At 37.9% G+C, this 16795-nt stretch overlaps 1 protein-coding gene across 8 annotated transcripts in view; it reads left to right on the top strand.

Moving 5' to 3' along the window:
- Nucleotides 1–16795, top strand: part of CTTNBP2 (cortactin binding protein 2) — a 152986-nt gene that overhangs the window by 84691 nt on the left and 51500 nt on the right. For all 8 annotated transcript variants that reach the window (XM_070264282.1, XM_070264283.1, XM_070264279.1 and 5 more), the window contains 4 exon segments: nucleotides 3722–3925; nucleotides 5358–5457; nucleotides 7431–7581; nucleotides 11617–11874. In XM_070264282.1, the coding sequence (XP_070120383.1) occupies nucleotides 3722–3925; nucleotides 5358–5457; nucleotides 7431–7581; nucleotides 11617–11874 (713 nt within the window).

Raw genomic sequence — 16795 nt, 5'->3', positions numbered from 1 at the left:
AGCGTTCACTGAGTATCTAGTCTGTTCTGGGATGGGAAATGCTGTTACAGTTACATAATGGGCTGTATAACTCAACCATGAGTGTAGGTCACCCTGAACTTTCCAAATGAGTATAGCATTTCAACTCTGTTTTTCATTTAGATTGCGCCTATATTTGCTGCCATGCCCATTGCAATTAGGAAGCACCAGAGCTCCCACCTTCCTGCTTCTTAACCTATCTGTGCCCCAGTGAGCTTGTGCCTTTCCAGATCATGAGCTCATTGATGGGTATTAATCTTCTAAACAGCCACTAATGCCATTGTGGTTGGTAAGAGCTGGGCATGGGGACCGAGCACATCTGCCAAATGCCCAGTAGATGTCTGTTCTGATTTCAGTGATGAAAAGAGCACTGGACTGAGTGTAAGAAGGCAGGGTTAGGTCATTTCTGCCCCTTTCTAGGTATCACTCTAAAGAGCAAATTCTCGCTGTGCCAATTAGCATTTCCATCTGAAAATGAAAGCACTGAACCGAAAAAGTAGTAATACTTCCAAATCAAAAAGATTTATTAGACTTGCCTGTTGAATTTCTCAAACAACAGTTTACCACCTCTCCCTCCTTGGAGAACTGCTAGAGTCCCTGATCTTCCAAATTCAAAAATTCTGTGTTTCTATGTCAGCTTGTATCTATGACAAGCAGTTATGCTCAAGTTAAGGCACTAGGGAGAATTACAAATTGTGTTGTAAATTACTGTAGCTCCATTAGCAATTTTTGTGGTCAGATGTTAAAAATTTAAAGAACATTTAAAATTCTAAATGCATTAGAATTTCTTGTTTCTCCTGAACTTGTCAAATGAACACATTTTAATTATTAGATGAACAGAAGTCTAAACCAGAAATCACCCCAGGCAACTGAGTTTCCATACCCTTGGAAATTTTTTTCTGTTGTTGTTGTTTTTATTTGATACATTTTATTTAATTTGGTTCAGACTTTTTTTCTTAGTTAAACACATATTTTAAAAATTATCCTCCATGTATGATTGGCTTCAAACAGAAAACAAGATTGATCTGAGCTATGACATTAACCTTCTCCACACTCTGAAGCTGATGCCAGAAGCTGTTCTCAACACCTCTTCCCTCTGCCATTGCACATTCTGTCTGTCCCCTTCATCACTGCATGTTCTGCAGGAGTCTCACCTTTACTAATGTTTGCATATGACACTGCAAAGCTGAATGACATTTTTCTAACATCATTAGAGGGGCTGTATGACCACAGGTCTGTTCTGTCTTTGTTAACCATTACTTAACCAGTCAACTAAATATTACCATTTTTATCATTGCTGGCAATTTCAAATGAACAATAAAGTCTCATGGTGAAGTTCTATTTTATTTTTCCTGTATTTATAGCAGTATTTATTAAAATAACTTAAGCTTGTCTATGCTAGAGAAAATTGGAAATGATAGTGGAGATAAAATTTATTTAAACTTTAAGAATACTTGGTATTTAGAAAGTATTTTTCTTTTTGTCAAAGATTTTTTAAATATAAACCTCTAAGAAAATAAAGTTGTTATATATTCTTCTGTAGTTTTGTATAACAGAGAGAGAACTATAAGACTCTTGAGTGGTCTAAAGATTGGCAAAATTTTTGAATAAAATATTTTATCTTTCAGATAGCTTTGCATTAAAAATAGGTTTCCCAGGAAATTATGTTCGTAATTGAATATTTCCATATAAAGCAGTTGAAAATATACATATATTTAAATTGTCCTGCAAAGCCTAGAATTCTATCAAAAAAAGGAAAATAAAAATCAAACCCAAAAGAATAGCAAAGTATTTAATATGCACCTGTTGATATTCTTAAAAAGATATCAGTAACCAAGCCACCTTGGATGAAATAGAGGGATAGATGGAGAGAGAGAATGGGGAAGATTGGGGGTGGGGAGAGGGGGAAGAGGGAGGGGGAGAAAGAGAGAGAGAAACTGACCAAGCTGAGCCACATCCTGCCTTTCTGCAGAGGACCACGGTGTGATACCTTAATATTGCCTTTGTGTTTGCTTTGTGTCAAGGTTTGATTCCTTGGTGTTTATAATTTCTCTGTTTGTCATCCATTTCTAATAAGTACTGATTTAATTTTTGTGGGCTTGTTTTTTTGTTTGTTTTTAAGAAAATACAAAAGGTAAAATGTACCAGAGAGGAGCCTTCTTGTAAGTATGAAGTAAAAATACTACTTTTGTAAGAAGAGCTAATGAATATCAATGGAAATCATAAAGCTGAGATAAATATTTAAGAGTATTTGAATTTTGTATGTCATTGCAGTCTAATAGGGTAAAAACAATAAATTATTCATGGGCCCCAAAAATTGATTATGAAGATATAATATCCAGCTTTTAATAAGCAGTCTAGTTTAATTTGTATAAACTACATTGGTTTTTTTCCAAAGAATTTTTAAAATACTGAGAAAATTCATTAGATATGCACTCTTTTAATATTTATTAAAATAATTTAAGGCCAATAGTTTACTATTCAATTATAAGAATTCAGTATTACATACATATTAATGTAACACTCCTAGATCTAGAATATTACCCTGACCCAATGTATAGAGAATATAAAAGATCCATCTATTGTATCTTAGTACACAGGATGTTGCCAGATATTTGAGGAGTGAATATATGCACATATGCCCCCATATGCACACCAACATTATTTATTACTTAGAGGTATTTGTGGCTCCGTAAGTAAGAAAGTACAATGACTTGTTTTGAAAGTTAATTGTATTTAAGCCTAAAATACACAAAATACCTATATATCACATTAAATAAACATTTTTACTTTACTGTTTTTACAGCCTTTTGATCAAGGAAGAATTCAGAAAATTTTCCATGCTATATGCAGCCGACTTCACACACTTAACAGACTGCCTTCTAAAGCTGCTAAATACTGATGAGAAATATCTAACTATGATAACTCTTAGGATTTCTGTTAAAACTATATGGTAGAGTGTTCTGTTTTGCTGGCTGATTAAAAGTTTCTGGTACACATGTTGTAAAGATGGCCAGATGATAAAGTCTTCAAAATTGTCTATTGAATATTTGTTCTGGTGGTATATTCTAGATCCAGTTACCTATGCTGTGCTTCTGTTAGCTCTTGGTACTGAATAGCAGTTGCCCCCTGATTATTTTTATTCCCAAATAAGGGAATTCAAAGAATGTAAATAGATTCCTTGACAGTATTTGGTCCATCTTAATGGTTTATGTAAAACTTATAATTCAGTACCTTGGAAACATAGTTGAAAAAGGAAAATCTCTATTTCTTATGATTACTGCTGTCTTATACCTAGAGATATCAGTTCACATTTTCAGATTCATATTGAAATTGAGGAAACCTGTACATCATTTTAAAATTCAAATTGTTTTGAAACCCTGAAGAGGAATTTGAACTCTTAAAGTGAGACAGCAGTCTTCGTTTCCTAAAACCAGTCACCACTTTAACACTTATCTGTGCAAGACTGATGACTAAAAATAATTTGTCACCCTATGTTAATTTAATTAGCAGCAGATATAAGACTGAAATAACAGTACAGATTTGTACTAAGTAAATATTAACAGATTGATAATGTTAGAAACCACATAATCCTCTAGGGACGTGTTCATATGTCTATGTGTGTGTAATTCAGAAAGAAGTGGATAATATCTCTCTCTTGTCCTTGCTTCTACTCTCTAACTAGGGTCACTTTAACCCACAGGCTGGTCACCCTCCCTAACCCCTTTGCTAATGAGTGGTGGTCCTGCCCCCCTGGCTGGCAGGCCCACCCTTCTTCAGCAAGCTGCTGCCCAGGGAAATGTCACTTTATTATCAATGCTGCTTAATGAAGAAGGACTGGACATTAATTACTCCTGTGAAGATGGCCATTCTGCCTTGTATTCTGCTGCTAAGAATGGACATACAGGTAAAGATGGTGAGATCTTACTTCATTATAGCATCCAGGTGCAAAAGGATGGAGAGTCAAAGGCACGTATAACCATTGTTATGACCAAAAGTTTCGTTTTGGTTTCAATTTCCTCTTACAAGTAGTAATGGATAATATTTTTTACATGGTTTAATGATTTAAAGATTTTGTGAACATTAAAAAAATCCAAATTGTGCAGTTCTGTAATAATATAAAATTTTACTGCAGCTAGCAGAAAGTAATCTTTCTTTTATGCACAATGAAACATGTATATAGAAATTTGGGGTCTAGTAACTGTGAAACACATTTTAGAAAAAAGCCCTCCATCTGTGATCACTTTGGTCAGGACAAAATAGCTCTAATTTGTCTGTTAGAAATACCTGATGTCTATGAAAGTCACAGCATCACAGCTCTAGTGCTGTTACAGTGAGGAAAAGTTTTAGTCATTAGGAAAGGTCTTGGGTCTGAAATTGTTCTGTAGTTGGAGCAATTTATAGTTATTTGGAATTTTTAAGAGAACTGAGAAGTTGTACGACTATGAACGACATATCGATGAAGTCTGGGAATTATTCTTGTTTCTTAAAATGCAGTTCTTGTAGTCAAATATACTAAAACATATGGTAGTACAGAAAAAGATGATTTGACTGCAAATGGAAAGTCAAATAGCATTGTATATGTAAGCCCCATGATTGTCGGTTAACTCAGAATGTGGCTTCTCTTGGAAGTTTTCTGAGCCGCACTGTGTTTGAGTGGACTAAATGGAAGATTTTAGTGAGCTTAGAAGATAACTCATTATTTTAAGAGTACTTGGTAGTTCTTTATTTTGAAAGCACTGTGGGAATTTTGTTTTAATATGGAGAAACTGAATCTAGTAAATAACATGAAGAATATGTGGTCTAGGTGATAGGTATACCTGAGTCAGGTGGCTTTCTATGGGTTCTTCTTTATCCTCATTCATAAAGTAGTATGTAGTATTCATGAAAGTAGGATGATCACCACACAGAAGCATTTTAGAGATTAAATAAAACATCGTAAAGGAAGAATTTCTTTAAATACAAAGAATGGCACTTCACTTTGGTAAATGGATTTGATTCTCCATCCAGTAACATTTTGTGGGATAGGCTGGTGAAAAATCTGGTAAAGCATTTTCTGACACATGACAATCCTTTCAGTCATTGGGAACTCTTCCCAAAGCACCAAAAAACCCCCACAGATCTTAGCTGGTGAGTCTAGGGTATTAAAGTCTTTGGAAAGGATTGTGCTTTCTCTGTAAAATAGTTTGTGAAGTCTCACATCGGCAGTGATAGAATTTCAGATGATCTGCGCATGGGAGAGGTCCTTTGGGTTTTGTACGTGTCTACAGCTTGTGTGGAATTTGGCTCACCGTAATTCCAAATGGGGAATTAAAATGGCTTTCTATTAAAATCCATAGACTGTGTGAGATTGCTGCTGAATGCAGAAGCCCAAGTCGATGCTGCTGATAAAAATGGCTTCACACCCTTGTGTGCTGCAGCTGCTCAGGGACATTTCAAGTAAGTGATGCTCTTAAATTTTTTTTTTCCTATGAAAAGAGTCTTTTTATAATTTGCATATATATTCTAGTTCGGGCTGAATTTGTAAACTTGTGCTTAAAATCCATTGGCAAATAAATTCAGTAAGGGTATTTGAGGATTTAAACGCAAGGTAGGATCCTATATTTGCTCTTCTTAGTAAAAGTTAAGTAGTTGTATGTGAGGGAAGTGAAGAAGGGAAATACACTGTGTCCAGACCTCTCGTGAATGAACTTGTTTCTGAAGAAGATAGGCTATTTATAGTATATCAACATACATATATAGTGATATAATGGACTGTTAAAGACTTCATTGTTCAATATTTTCCATCACTTCAACACAAAAAAGCTTTTTTTTACTTACAATGGCATTAAGAGTAAAACATAGAATTATATTATTTATCATAATCTTAACTTCCTAGGGGCAATTTATTCAGTATTAGATCACAATTATTCACCTTGTTATATTATTTAAAAAAAAATTGAAGTAGGGACTTTACACACTGAAAGTAATTAGAGCACAAAACCAAAAGAGAGCCTATCAATTAAAATATACGTAACTTTAGCCACTATTTCTTCAGTTGAACCTAGACACGACTTTTTAAAAATGAGTCATATTTTAATAATAAAATATAGCCAAGTTGCTTTCTCTGCCTGTGCTGAAATGGCAGATTGTGGGGAATGCAAGATGTTTTCAACTTTTTATCTGACTATCCTGATAGAAATGTTCTTTAACAAATTTCAGAATTCTTGAAATATGGGTTTTAAGATTAATCATAACTGTAAGTTGTTTAAAATACAAAATGCCTCCTTAAAGGGCAGCATTATTTATTTTTTTTGGCAGGTCTAACATATATCCCCTCACCCTGAGCTTATTGTTGAAGACCATAGATGCATATTTTCCTGTTACTTTTTTCAAGTAACAAAAAATCCAAGAAGGATTTTTTCTTCTGGGCTATTCTTTGACCTTTACTGTCACTGGGGATCTTTAGGGCCACTTGCCAGGGTAGGATCACAGTCATGGGAATGGAGGCGTGGATAGCTTTGCAAAAAGGGAGGACCCTGGGGAAATCCAGGGCCTTGATTAGTTTAAATGTGTATGAGATGACATGCACGTGTCAACTGTAACATTTTAAATATATGTGAGAACCAAATGTTGCCAAGGAAAGCCAAGAAAAACATCCATCTGAGCAAGAGAAGGAAGATGCTGTGAATTGCTTCTTAATTTGATTATGATTTAGCCCTCTTTTCGAAGTTTACTCTCATTGAATTTTACAAACTCAAACTCTTGGTGTTTAGCTAGTTACTGAGGACCACTACATCTTGAATTTACCTCTTTCTTCCCATCTTGATTCCCAAGGCAGTGAGTTTCTGCTTAGCTGTGTCTTTTTCCTCGTAAAGAGCCGGTGTTCAGGAGACAGGGCAGCCTCTGTCTTCCCTCCCCACGGCAGCTCTTTCAAGCTCCATCTCCTTGCTGCCTTTTACAGTAGAAGCATGTGGTGCCTTGCTGTCTGCGCTATTTGTGATTATTTTCTCAAGTGAAAAATCTCAGAATAACACAGCAGCGTGACTTTTTTCAAGGTTCAAACTATTTTGAACCACAAATAATGTATATGTCAAGTACAGTTAAATCATCATCCTAATAAACAGATTCCAAGGACACCACTTTTACAAGTTGGTTAAAGACGAGTGTCATAAACCAAGTTTCAGCACCTGATCAAAGCTGCTGTTTTAAATTTTCATGGGAGTAATTACATTTATGATTAAAATGTGTCTTCTAGCCTTGTTTAAAAATAAGGCTATATAGTATAATAAGACTCACAATAACTGATATGCATCTTATAATTGATGTATATAAAGATGCAGAATTGCTTTAGCATTATTTTCTGTATTAGTATCTTGGTTCTTCAGAAATCAAATCCGTTTTTATGTAATTAATCATAATGCTGTGTTTAGGTGTGTACAATTATTAATTGCATATGATGCTAACATTAATCATGCTGCTGATGGAGGACAGACACCTCTATACCTGGCCTGTAAAAATGGAAATAAAGAATGTATTAAACTTTTGTTGGAAGCTGGAAGTGACCGAAGTATAAAAACCAGAGTGAGTACCAGTTTTTTGGATTTTGTCCTATAATTTACAATGTGTCTGCAAACTCTACAGCTAGAAAAATAAAATACATTAAAATAGAGGTTGTTCTGTTTTGTTTTGCTTTGAGGATATTGGATAAGGACAGTGTCTGACCTCTGTTTGTGTCTCTGCTAATTGAAAGTCTTGTTTGTTAGCCTAACTGGTTCTTTATCCTCTGAACCTCAGATTATTCATCTGTTTTCAGAATTAAGGGAGATAATGGAGGTATAAGTTTTTGTTCATTCAACAAATATTTCCTGAACACCAGCTCTTCTAGAGACGGGAGAGACGGCAGCAAACCAAATAGTTTCTACCCTCCTGGATCTATCTCATTATGGGAGGGAGCATGACAATAAACAAATAAGTGAATAGACGGTAGTTAAATGTTTAGGAGATGGGAGTACCTGGGGCAGAGGGTTACGATATAGGAGTTGGTTGGCAAATTCTTCAGTGAAAATGAGACAGTTGAGCCAAGACCTAAAGGAAGTGAGGGTGTGGGCCATGAAGAGACAAGGGAAGCAGGGTTCCAGGCCTGAGGAACAGTAAGTGCAGAGGCCTGAGTGCAGTGGTACCCTCGGTGCACCTCAGGGCAGCCAGTTTGGCTGGAGCCAAGTATGAGATCGAGAAGGCCAGCCATGAACGGCCTTGTGGGCCATGGCGAGGACTTAGAATAAGGCCTTTGGATGGTTTTGAACAGAGCAAGAACGTGAACTGACTCATTTTTATAAGAATCACTCTGACTGCAGAGTTGAGAATAAACTATGGGTGGGGCCGAGCAGATATAAGAAGGCCTGTCAGGAATCTGTTGTTTTAATACAGGGAAGAAGTAATGGTGGTTTGGATTAAGGTTGAGGCATAGAAAAGGTCTGATTCTGGATATATTTTCAAGGTGCATTATTTGTTTTATAAAGTACTATAGAAGTATAAAGTGTGGCAGTTGTGGCAATGATGATGATGGATAGAAAAAGTATCCAATGATGACTGAGAGATCAGGCTCTGAAATCCAACCTGGTGGGCTTGAACCTTGCCTCCACAATGCTGTGTGACCTTAGGCAAGTTATGTTACTTCTCTGTGCCTTGGTTGACCCCCTTTACAAAGTGAGGCTAGTAATAGTAGCCATTATTAGGGGTATTAAAATGAAACGAGCTTATCTATATAAGGTAGTTGGTATAGTGCCTGGAAATTGTAAGCAGTCAGCAGTTGCTAGCTGTCATTGTGGTCATCATCATCATCATTAGTAGTACTGAGTTATAACTGGTGTAAATAAAAGGGAGTTTGTGACAAGATGGTGCCCGTTGCCGGCACTTAGAGGAGATTCTTTGTGCTTACCCTTCCTCCTAGGACTGATGTTTATTATTGCTAGGATTGTGCAGCATCTCACAGAGTTCAGGGTCACTGTCTAACTTGCCTCAGAACTTGAAGCACTGTATGTGCAAATCCACTCTGGAACCTAACACACTGATGTAACTGTTGGCTCCACCACCCAGGGTTCTCATATCTCCCATACAAGGCACGCAGGTAAAGTCAGAGATTTAGAAACTGGACATTTAGAGTCTCATCCACAGGAGAGTGGATAAGACTTCTGGCTCAGCCACACAGCAATGCCAGTGAAACAAAACTCAACCCTCCCAAATTTGTCTTCATCAATCTATTGTGCTACCCTTGAAGACTGACACATCAGCCCTGCGTACACCGACATGCATTTCTCTGACAGGAGCCCACCTAAGGGCTGGAGGAATTAAGGAGCTTCCACCATGATCCACTCTCACCAGGCTCAGGCATTATTTCATTTTTGTTATTGCAGCTTCCCAGAATGTTAAAGGTGTAATAATCTCCACCCTCCAACATATTCCTGATGAAAGACAAGTGTAGACATTTTAGTTTCCAAAGGTTATCTGTACCTTGGATGTCTTCCATTAACAGAAAATTGACTATACTGTGCATCCATTTCACACGAAACATCCTTAAAATTTCCTATGATAAAAAGGCGCATTATCTATTTTACCAATCACTGTAAAATAGGTCACTCTTAGATCCTTGGTTTTCTTAAGTAATTTCCCAAAAGAGAACCAAATTAATGGTATACCAGGGATATAATATAAGCTAGATATAAACATTTTCCATGGAGTCCTATTCCTAGAGCTTTTTTTAAGTCTTTTTATTTTTGAATATCTGAGAAAATAGTTCAGTGTTACATTTCTTTGTTTTTATATGTTTTATCTAAGAAATCTGTAGTGTTATACATTCATTATAAAATCCTATCTTAAATAAGAAAAATGAATTTTATAACACCAAGCTGAATGAAAAATAAGTAGTACAATGTAAAAATTTGTCACATCCTGTATATTAGAGAACACAGAAATCCATGCTCTCAAGCTGGTTGTTGATGAGCTGAACAAAATCATTAGAAGTACAGAGGCAAACAGTATAATTGATAGAGGGTCTTAAGGGAATAATTATTGTGCCTTTTAATAAGAAATCAGAAGGGAATGGAAGATTGAACATTTTTCAGGATCAGCTGCATGACCTTTGTAATGTAAATTAGGAAAGGTCAAGACCACTTACTCTCTGGTGCCTGCATAAGGCTGATAACCCAAGTAAAGGTGTCCACAGCCCAGCAAAGAACAAGCCATGAGATGCTTTCCCTTGCTGGAGTATGCCTGAGGACTATACAGTACTCCAGTTATTGCTGGGTCATGCTCTTGTCTTAGCCAAGTCGACTTCATTGGTATAAAGTACAGAACCAGAGAAAAAGCCACATACCAAGGGACGGCTTAAGCAAATGATCAGATGACTCAGTCTAAATGTAGATTGTTACCATTTGTCTGTTTTTCTCCCTGTCTTCTAGCCCATTATTTAAAAGAAAAAGTGTGCTGTAGCACTCTGAAATATATTTAGCATAGCAATACAAAATACCACATGAAAAAAATATGCCAAAGGGAAAATAGAGGTAGGAAAATAAAGAAAGCCAAAACACAAATCACCAAAATAATGCTCTGTGCTCTCATAAAATTCTTAAAAATCTAGTGAAGCATGGATGCCTAAGTAGAAGGCAGACCCATCTCTATGTAAAAATGAGAGACTATGAAGGGGACCAAGACTTTTTTCTTGAATACTGCTTGTCAAACTTTAGTGCATCCAAATGACCTGGAGGGCTTGTTAAAACAGTTTGCTGGGCCCCTCCCATAGAGTTTCTGATTCAGTGAGTCTGAGGCTCAATTTGCATTTCTAACAAGTTCCCAGGTGATGCTGATGCTGCTGGTCTGGGGCCCACACCTGAGAACCATTACCCTCAAAAAGAGTTCTGAGTCTACTCCAGCACCCAGCTCAGTGGATGATTGAGGCTTCGAAGTAATGTATTATAGAGAATGGGCCCAATAATTTTAGTTGGAACATTTTTTGAGCTTGCATTTGCTGATAACCCACTGCGGTCACAGAACACTCAAGAAGTCCATCAATGTCCCATGAAGTCATTTGGCTTTGTTTTTCCTGTGTGTCTACCTTTTCCCCTTTATCTAGAATCTTTCCTTCTGGAATCATTGACATACAATTTTAAGATCACTGGAGTTAGAACTCTGCCTTAGGAGTAAAACTGGCTTTATCACAGTCTTCATTTAGTATAGTACTAATAACATTATACTTGGATATAAATTTTTAAAAATCTCTTTATGCTCAATTCCGTTCTTTTTGGTAGTATTAAATTGCCATTTTGTTTTACCATACGTAATGCTCGGTCACCAGCCTCGGCAGTACCTGCTCTCTCCGAATGGCTAACTGTTCAGTGGAAGTTCTTACAAAATGGCAGACATGACTCATAGCAGTGGGAAATACAGTAATTGACAAAGGTCAGAGAACTCTGCTCTGCTCATCAGTGGTATTCAGGATTGGAATGTGTGCTTTTCCCAGCTCAGTGGTCCATGCCCAAGAACATTTAGAGATGAACTTTAAATTACACTGTTCTCAACATTAATGTTGTATCCCTTTCCCCCTGGTCATTTTATTTTCAGGATGGCTGGACACCAGTTCACGCAGCTGTGGACACTGGTAATGTGGACAGCCTCAAGCTTCTTATGTACCACAGAGCGCCAGCTCATGGAAGCTCTTTGCATAAGGAGGAACCGGAGTCAAGCATCTTTGACTTGGACCATCAAGGAGAAGAGAGTCCTGAAGGCACATTCAAGCCTGTGGTTCCTGCAGACCTCATTAACCAAGCCGACAGAGAAGGCTGGACTGCTGCCCATATTGCCGCTTCAAAGGGTTTTAAGGTGTGTCTGGTAGCAGCGGCCTCCTTACACATTGGTAACTTGATGAGTGGAGACTGAGTGATACAATTGCAGGAGATGATTAGCTACCAATAGAAACTGACTTTTCTATCCAGCAGATATTTATGGTCAAATGTATATGAGAGTTTTCATAAAAATTATGTTTGAAGTTTGTTAACAAGAAATGTAGGAGTAATTTCAGACATTTTCTCTTATCCAAAATCAGGAGAGAATTTTGGTATTGATTTAGTCTGCTGGATTGTTCAATTCGGTACCACAGCCAAGCTGCTACTTAGAGGGAGGGCCAGGGTTCAGATGCGTGCCCTCTGCTCTGAACTGCCTCACTTATGCCCTGCCTGTGCTGTCTTATTGATATGTAGGAGGGAGCTCTAGATTCCACTCATCAGTTACAGTAGAAAAAGATTCTGTTTATTAAGGAAATAACATAATATAGTAGGTCATTCACTCATGCTTATTCGTTTAAATCACATTAGCAATAATATGCTTTAGCAATAATGAGCTATTAGGCAGCTCACAAGTGTGAGGCACTGTGTGTGCAAACATTTGCAGGGATCACTTAGGCCATTAGGTAACTCCTAGCCCAGACGAAAGGATGCAGGGTACAAGACAAGTGTAGGGTAAAAGAAGCACGAAAAATTAAACCAAGGGTAATAGATGTGGTTGGAACAGTATAAAAATGCAAATTTTTGTCTTTGTGAGAAAAGAGAGAATGCACGTATTTCAGAGCACAGAGATGCAGAATATTAGGCTCAGAACTGGCTCATTCTGGAAGAGATGGAAATGATTTGGGGCCTTGCAGAGTGGGTTAAATTTGGCCATTGGGAATTTGCCCAGTCTCATCACTGGGAAAGAGTTGTTTACATGGAAGGGGCAGCAGGGACAGAGGCTAGAAGTAGGGAGGTGGACAAGAGCTCCAACTCAGCTAACGATGAGTAGTGAGAATAAGGCTAGACTGGGAGTTCATAGTAGGGTCTGGGCCTTCCGGAACATATTAGGGGGTTTGGGCTTTATTTACTAGTCAGCGTAAAACCTTAGAAAGGTTTGTGCAAAGGAGCAAAATAATCAGCTCTACAGTTTAAATTGATTAATTTAGCAATAACATTTAGAAGATTTGGGGTTATGAAAAAATTAGTGGCAGGGAGAGAGGCTAGGTGAAAGATGATGAGAGTGGTGGAAATAGTGACAGAGATTACAGACTAGAAATGTCCAAGGATGGCAGACAGATTAGATATGAGAAATGAGGATAATAGTGGCTTTCTCAGAAAGAGAGAAGAAGAGGCATCATTGTGATCAAGAAGATAGAATGTGGATTTGGCCATGCTGAATTTAAGTGCTATATGTTCATGCAGCTGTAGAAATCTAGGAATGGCTTGAAATGTACATTTGATGCTCCTGGTTGGGTAACTTCCTGTTATTGAGGACTAGAGCAGAAGCTGTTCATTTTGGGCTTTGGCTTTGAAAAAAAGAAAAGTGAGAAAATGGCATGATTTAGTTCAGTGTGGAAGTATTAGTAGTAGTTTTAGTGTTAGTAGTAGTTTCGTCCCATTTTACCATTTAACAAAAACACCTACAGAAATTCTGTGATTTGAATTTGAATGGAATGTTATAGCATTTGACATACACATTTTTAGGGGACAAAGAAGGGAATTGTGAAAAATTTAAATCTGTAAATTCACAGTTAATCTAAGACAGTGAATCTCGTTTGATGGTGGAAAGGTACACCGAAGGAGTAGTTCGCTGCCTACTTCCACTCCCTAAAGAAAATCTTTGAGTAGGATGTGAGATGTGACTGATAAGAGTGGATTGTGCATGCACTTAACTTAGAGGCCAAAAAAAAAAAAAAAAGAAAAAAAGCAGAAGAAACTCTGAGCATCACTGATCTAGAATGTTCAGCTACTGAACCTCTTGTGCTAGGCAGAGAAAGGAATCCACTCCCCAGGGTGAGTTACCCTGCAGTTGTGGGGAGCTTGTGTTGCCACCCAGCTCCTGAATTATGAACTTCTTATTATTCCTGGTGCTCTTTACAATCAAGGATGGTATCTTCATGGATTCTTGAGTCCCTGGCAACATGGATGCTCTGTCATTGTTGAGTAAAGGGAAATATGACCTCTTTCTCGCATATAATATGACTCTCCCTGTATACTCTTAATTTAGGAAGCATGAGAAGAATTTTGAACAAGAAAGGAGAGATTTTAAAAACTGAGCGTGACTGACAACATTCACACACTGCAAAATAATAGATTTTTTTAGGCCTCCAGTGGATACTTAATCTTCCAGTCTAACCTCTTCATCTTATGATTAGGACGTTTAAACCCCGAAGGGATTAATAGATAGAAGTTGGGAATGAAGCCCAGATTGTCTGATTTCATTTCTCTCCACTCTATACCACATTATACCTTCCTTCCTAGTCAAAGACATTGGAGAAGATTTTTGTATTATTTGCCTAATACGATGTTTATATCCTGGCTAAGATAGTTCTCCAGCAGGGTAATCCATTTACAGCTAAATTGCTAGGACTAGTTTTCTGTGAAAATAAATTACAGTTCTGAGTTAATCATTATATGAGTAAAAGATTCTACACTGACCACAAGTAAAGCTTAAAAAAATGAATGTTTTTTCTCTCTACAGTAGCATTTTTGTGTCAGCCTACATAAGGTAGTAGTATCATCATTACTCAAGAAGATGAGTTCAGTTTCATGTTTTTCAGTAAAGAATGGTGGGATTTCAGAACTCAAAGGGACGTCGCTCATCCAGTCCAAGCCCCTCATCTTGTAGATGAAAAAACTACATCTTGGGAAATAGTGTAACTCATTCCCCAAGATCAATTCATAGAAGATCTGTTTCCCAAATCAGTGCTTTTTCCATTTTAGTTCTTGGTCTTTTTCCCAATGGTTGAGCAATTGATGCAAATCATCATCTAATGTTTGGTAATAGGAGTACCTCTCTCTAAAGCTGGCCTGTGACTACTCAGAACTGAGCTAATCATTGAGGATAAACCTGTTTTCATCACGGTGTCAACAGATAGAAGAGTTTCTTAGTGAAACTCTCTGTTCTGTCATGAGACCTTTGACATGCCAAGTTCTTGCAGCTGAAACAGTAGGGAGATGGTTTGGATTTGAGCATCTCTGTTGTTGAGGTTCTCATACAAAGAGATTCTTTATTTGGGGGCCTGTGTGTGTTTTTGACTTCAGGAGTAGATTATAATTCTAGTTTATATATGGCCAAAGCCAGTGGCTTCCTATCACTCATGCTCTTACTCAGTCTTTCTGGGTTGTTTAACATGTTAACTATTTAATGCAAACTCCTCTCTCAACTTCCAGAACACTTCCCCCTCCTCAGTTCCCCTCTGAATTTGATGACCAGGCTTTCTCTTTGTTTTTCTGGTTTTTCTCTTTTGTTTTTTAGACATAAGCAACTCCCAAGCTCCATTTGCAATTGCCTAGTCCTATTTTTTAAGAGCTTACCCAGTCTGTCAGCTTTAACTGTGGTTTCTACAATAACTAGTCCCAAATCTCCACACCTGGCTTTTTACTGTCTTCCAGACATTTATTTCCAGCGTCCTAGAGGTCGTCTATGGCAGGGCCACTGTCCTCTGGTCAGGCAGTGGCCCTCTTGTTGCCAGCTTTAGGCCATTCTTGCATCATGTTAGGATTGTGGTCTGTCTGATGCGTTGTTAGCTTTTAGTCATGTGAGTGTCAGGTATTTCCTCTCACACTGTAGCATCCACCTCGACTGAGTGGTCGTGATGAGTTGTGTGTCTCAAGTGCACAGGCCCACATGGGGCCCAAAGATTTAGGTTCCTTCTCTCTAGGTCATAGCTGCAAAGAGAAAAAGACAATGGGAGTCACTAAATTTCTTCCTTGTCACTCAGAGTTGGGTACCTGGCTAGGAGAAGAGAAAGACTCGCGATACCTGTGAAGTTGGACCAAGTCTTTGGGACTAGAAGTTAATCAAGATAAATAGAATTCTTGGGAATCTGTTTTTGCTTCTCCGTGATTATTTCTTTTTCTCCCTTAATTTTTATAAAATTATTTTTGAACAGGCTGGACTGACTCAACTCTGTAAACAAAGGGAATGCTTTTTTTTTTTTTTTAACACTCATTCCAGAATGTTCAGTGCAGGGTATTGTATCCTTTCTTAATTTGGGCAGCAGTGATCAACTGACAGAATCCTTTAGAATTTTAACACAAACTTAGCCAACCAGGTGGAAGGGTCGTGCTCTACCCCACACCCAAGACATGGACTTTCCAGTGTTTTCCACTCACTCCTTTCATGGATCTGGGCTTGACCCTTTTTCTCTTCTCAGTCTGTACATTCTCCCTTAAATGACCTTATTGATCCTGAGAGTATAATCTAAAGAGATTCCAAAACCTTATCTCTAGTCCACCTGTTTCCTGAATCCATCCGGAAAGGTCCTATCCAGGAGGGCCACAGTTTACAGGGCATCCCCTTGGTAACTAGAGGAACAAATTTCCCAGTTTGCCCAATACAGTCTTTGTTTATGCCTGTCATTCCAGGGTACTTATTGACAGTGCCCCCTTTTTACTCTTAAAAGTGTCCCAGATTAGACAGTTTTATGGTAACCCTCTTGATAACCTTATTCATTTTTGCTTCCGTCCGTCAGCTCCACGTGGATGCATCCTTGCGCCCCCATGTGTATACTCCTTAGCTAGGCTGCTGCGTCTCTTGTTTTTCCTCTCTTAGTCTAATAACGTCACCTAACATTTCAGTTTACTTGCTTCATCTTCCTCACTTAATGAATTCAAATGATTGATACAACTCTAAATTTTATTCCTTTGTAAATGAATTTTGCATGTGTTGCCTCCCCCGTATCTCATGGCTCTGCCTTTGCAGAACCCTCACCATCTGCTCTCTAGACTCGTAGAGGGCCCTGCCATGGTCT

Source organism: Equus caballus, chromosome 4, assembly GCF_041296265.1.
Source record: "Equus caballus isolate H_3958 breed thoroughbred chromosome 4, TB-T2T, whole genome shotgun sequence".
NCBI classification, from domain to species: Eukaryota; Metazoa; Chordata; class Mammalia; order Perissodactyla; family Equidae; genus Equus; species Equus caballus.
Note: the sequence above shows the minus strand (reverse complement) of the source record. Positions and strands in the feature narration are given on the sequence as shown.